This window comes from Lactuca serriola, chromosome 2 (assembly GCF_051521515.1).
Source record: "Lactuca serriola cultivar US96UC23 chromosome 2, Lser_US96UC23_V15, whole genome shotgun sequence".
Classification (NCBI taxonomy): Eukaryota; Viridiplantae; Streptophyta; class Magnoliopsida; order Asterales; family Asteraceae; genus Lactuca; species Lactuca serriola.
Window position 1 is genome coordinate 40,924,536 of NC_136409.1, and position 5,063 is coordinate 40,929,598.

The window sequence follows — 5,063 nt, forward strand, 5'->3', positions numbered from 1 at the left end:
AAGGGTACCAGGTAATTTGCATGGTTACTTCACACCTTGTTTTGTGATCCTCGGCATCCCAGTCACAAAACATGAAGGGCAGACTCGAGATTGAAACATGCCATTGAAGAAAGTTCAATGAATCTCAAATAATCTAGGAGTTTCTAAACCAATTAAAACCTAATTACATATTCGTTTTTCATGGTGGAAATTGGTGAATCGTCATTCACCTACCTTCGAATATCTTATAGCTTAGATTACGACATCGCTCTTCTAAGTTATAAAATATTGTGTTGGTTCCTAGACTTAATATTACATTTGGGTGTTTTATTAAGGACTATCTCTATATCTAATCTAATTTATTCCCTCTTCTTTTCAGATGTCTTCCAATAACAATGCTTCTGGCTCAAAACCTACTAACTCCTTCTCTCTCATGAATCTTTGTGGGAGAGTTATCTTTGATGGGTCCAACTTTACTGATTGGATCAAAAACATCAAGATGGTCACTCGGTATGAGAACAAAGAATATGTTCTTGACAAGAAGCTGAAGGTACCCGAGCCAACTGCTATTCTTGAAGAGCTTGCTAAATATGAGGTACATGAAAGCGATGCTACAAAAGTGGCATGCATCATGATGGCCACCATGACAGCCGAGCTCCAAAAGTCCTATGAGGACTATTATCCTTTTGAGATGCACCAGGACTTGATGGACCGCTACCATCAAAGTGCTCGTCAAGAGCGATATCAAATAATCTCCTCCATGATAACAACCAGAATGAAGGATGGTGAACCCATCACGGACCACATGCAGAAAATGCAAAAGGTATGTGGACCGTTTACTGAAGCTGAATGTGAACTTCCCCGAGGAGTTATCATTTTGCACTCCTTGCCATCGTGTTATGATCAATTCCGCATGACATATCACATGAACAAATAAGAATTCACCCTCAGCAAACTTCAAGGACTCTTGAAGACCACCGAAAATGGTCAAAAGGGTAAGTCGGTTGTTACTACTCCTACTCCTACTCCTACTCCAGCCAATGTCTTGGCAATCGGGCATGGTAAAGGGAAGAAGAGAAAGACCCCTTCTAAGGGTACCAAGGGTAAGACCCTTGAAGGCTCCTCTTCAAGCAAAACCAAGAAAGGTTTTGTCACTCCATCTGCTAACCCTAATGAGGCTGAATGCTTCTATTGCCATGAAAAGTCGCACTGGAAGCGAAACTGCCCAAAGTACCAGCAAGATTTGAAGGATGGGAATGTAAAACCCAACCATGCAGGTATATACACTATATTGTCTAATAACTCACCTCATTCTAAGTCTTGGGTCCTTGATATAGTTTGTGGTATTCACATATGTTGTGATTTGTAGGGACTAAGAAGAAGTGAGAATGTGGAGCAGGGAATGAAGGATCTAATTTATGGTTTGGCCTAGGCTTTAATGTATTTTGGTTAAGTATGAGTCTGTAATTGTGTTTAAGGGTTGTTTGTTAGGTTGTTGGAACTTTTTGGGTGTTTACGACCGTAAACTGAGTTTACGGTAGCAAACTATGTTTACGGTTCATGTCTAGTATATATAGTGGAGGTGTTAGTCATTTGAAGGTTGTTGATGCCATAGAGTCCTATCAAGTTGTACCAGACGATTTTCTGAATACAATCATGTGCAAGCTTGATTTCGTTCATCTTATTCTTCTTCTTGTGATTGATTGTTGTGTAACTACTGGTAAAGATCCTTATTTGGACCTAACAAGTGGTATCAGAGCATGAACCAGTGTTAAAGCTTCTTTCAATCGACTTTTGGGCTATTTTAACCGTTTCTTTTGAAGATCGAACCTACTGTGAGTGTTTTCGAGGTGAAGGGAAAGTGACTCTACTGAGAAATCGTGTTTCTGAGGATTTCTGTGAGCTTATGGTGAACCGTAATCTCCATTTACGGTTGTTGAATCAGGAACATCATAAACTGTAAACCTTAAATATTCATAGACCGTAAACAAACCTTCAAGGACCGCAAATGCATAAATCGGAATCTCTCAAACTGTAAATTCAGATACCGTAAACCCCGTTTATGATCGTAAGCTCCTAAACCGTAAACCAATTTTAAGGTCGTAAACTCTCGTCTGTTTACGGTCGTAATCCCTTTCAACTTCAAACTCAAAATTTGAACTTGATTTGCTTAATTTCAAATGGATTCTCAAAGTCAAAATCAGTTTCAAGAACTTGATGCTATTATGGGCACGACTACACGTATTCCAAGATTGATGTCTGCTGAAGGTTTTCCAGAATGGAAGTACAGAATAGATAAATATATTAAAATGAAAGATTTCAAGATCTGGAGAAGCATTCTTAGAGATCCTGTCAAAATTACTGTGGCTATTGGAGGTCAATTGGTTGACAAATCTGTTGAAAACTACACTGATGAGGATTTTGAATTGATTGAGGAACAGGAAAGAGCATTAGCCACTTTAACCATGGCATTATCTCCTGATATTGCTCAAGGTTTTCGTGAGTATACTTCAGCTAAAGCTCTATGGGAAGCTCTTATTGAGGTCTATGAGGGCAATGAAGATATGAAAGAGAGTCGGCAGGATATGCTGAGACAAAAATTCATCATGTTCAACTACTTTCCAGGAGAGACTCTTGAAGCTCAATTACAAAGGTTCACTGCACTCACAACTGACATGAATATTTCAGGGATTTTCTTGACCAAGTCAGAAATCAACAAGAAACTGCTGAATGCTCTTCCTAGATCATGGGATATGAATGTTTCTGGGATTAAGTAAACCAAGGATTTGAGTCGCCTCTCTCTTGCAGAAGTCATGGCGGTTATCAAGGCCTGTGACATTGATGACAAACAGAGAGAAATCAAACATGTGAATTCATACTCTACTGCAAATCTTGGAATTTCATCAAACAATGCTCTAACATCTTTCTTGACTTCCTCAGGTCAAGCTTTCGTAGTTCAACAACCATAGTTATAGTCTCAAATGAACCATTCACTGAAGGTCCTAGTACCCTCTACGAGACTGGTGAATCATCTTTTCCAACAAGCTTCTCTCCTCCTAGGCCAGAGCATGATGCTACCTCTGCTAGACTAGCCTCGCTCTTGGTCAGAGAACAACTTTCAACACCCCCTCCTCTTTGCAAAGGAATCTGTATAGAAGGCGGTAACTCAGGAGAAGAGAGTCCTTCTCTCTCTGAACTTCAGAAGCAGGTCGTTGCTCTAAGTCAGAAAAAAGTTGGATCAGAGGAATATTGAGCTTGACATTAAAGTTGCGGGTCTTCAAGCTGAAAACACACAGCTCAGTATTCAAATGGCAGAACTTAATGAAGAGAATGCAGAAAAGACCAAACAAGTTACATATCTCCATACTCATTTTGGCCTTCTGACCGCCAGTTACTATGACTTGAAGAAAAAGCTGGAAGATAAATTTGGCCGAATTTAGATCTTCTATTGATGAACTGCTAATTTATCTTCCTAATCAAGATGTTCCCATTTCTCCTACATCTACCTCTGCAAATATCAAAACCACCACCATTGTAAACCGTGTTGAAAAGGAACTGGAGCAAGCTCCACGTGGAAAGGCCTCAAAACGCAAGACGTCGGTCAAGGAACCTGAGAAAAGTCAACTTCTTTTCAAGCCGAGTGCAGATCACAAGGCACCCTGGGATCAACAACAGGTTACTGTCACAGATTTGGGTGCGCAACGCTTCATAGACACTTATGGTGACAGATCTGGAATCATCGGGTGGGGATTCCATGACACGATGAATATGTTCATGGTGAGGAGAAAGAGCGGCAACAAAGAATTATACAAGACACTCACAACTTTAATTATTTTACAAAAATTGATCTCATTGAGCTGTCTAAGGCTCCCTTCTCCAATCCTACAAAATAACCCAAGGGCAAGTCAGTTCAAATCATTTTTGGAAGATCAAGTGGCCAAGGGGTTTCCGTCGATGAAGACTGTAGAGTCTGTTGTCAAGGTTCACTCCAAGGTCTTTGATACGATGACAAAACTGCCAATTACATCTGTGATGTGGCCCGCTACAGCCCAGGTTAAGCATCTCCCCGTTCTTTAAAATTACCCTGATGGTTCTCTTGCATCCATGCTTTATTGGGTGTATGATGAAGCCACGGATGTTGCGGTCATCAAATTAAAGGAAGATTGCATCCGTCTCTATGAGAAAATGGATTTTCTATAATTTCACAAATGGGACATTCATCATCTGGCTACTAAACAGATTGTGGTGGCTGAGTCAATATTTGAGCCCGCTATGAAAGAATATACTGCGATGGTGGCACAAATTATTGAGAAGAAAATGTGGAACGGAGCGCTGGGGAGATCTGACGTACTGGTGGTCGACAAAGACTGAGTCAAAGCTAGCACCAAACCAACGGGGAGATTGAAGGATCTAATTTATGGTTTGGTCTAGGCTTTAATGTATTTTGGTTAAGTATGAGTCTGTAATTGTGTTTAAGGGTTGTTTGTTAGGTTGTTGGAACTTTTTGGGTGTTTACGACCGTAAACTGAGTTTACGGCCGTAAACTCAGTTTACGGAAGCAAACTATGTTTACTGTTCATGTCTAGTATATATAGTGTAGGTGTTAGTCATTTGAAGGTTGTTGATGCTATAGAGTCCTATCAAGTTGTACCAGATGATTTTCTGAATACAATAGTGTGCAAGCTTGATTTCTTTCATCTTATTCTTCTTCTTGTGATTGATTGTTGTTTAACTACTGGTAAAGATCCTTATTTGGACCTAACAGGGAAAGATAAACTTGATCATGGGATACAGGAAAGCTTCACCTGTCATCAAGATAGAAGTTTATTCCTTAGTGCTAAATAGTGGGTTTACATTAGATTTGAATAAATGTTATTATTCGCCAGAAATAGCAGGAAATGTTATTTCCTTTCATGCATTGTATAAACAAGGTTTCACCTTTTATTTTGATAATAATAATGGTAGTATTGATGCTTTCTTTAATAATGTTCTTTACTTTAAAGTATTACCTTGTGATGGTGTGTATGAAACTGTATCTGTTGTAGATAATCTAGGAAATAATGTATTGTGTATTGACTCTTCTA

General features: G+C 39.4%; 1 protein-coding gene across 1 annotated transcript; it reads left to right on the forward strand.

Annotated features, from left to right (window-relative positions):
- Window positions 1-2,159: 2,159 nt before the first annotated feature.
- Window positions 2,160-2,756, forward strand: LOC145089181 (uncharacterized). The gene has a single exon (XM_079027657.1). It carries the CDS (start codon window positions 2,160-2,162, stop codon window positions 2,754-2,756), a length of 597 nt encoding a protein of 198 aa, XP_078883783.1.
- Window positions 2,757-5,063: the final 2,307 nt, after the last annotated feature.

Excerpts from the sequence above, each read along its gene's own strand:
- LOC145089181 (XM_079027657.1), top strand. The coding sequence starts at position 2,160 with ATGGATTCTCAAAGTCAAAATCAGTTTCAAGAACTTGATGCTATTATG.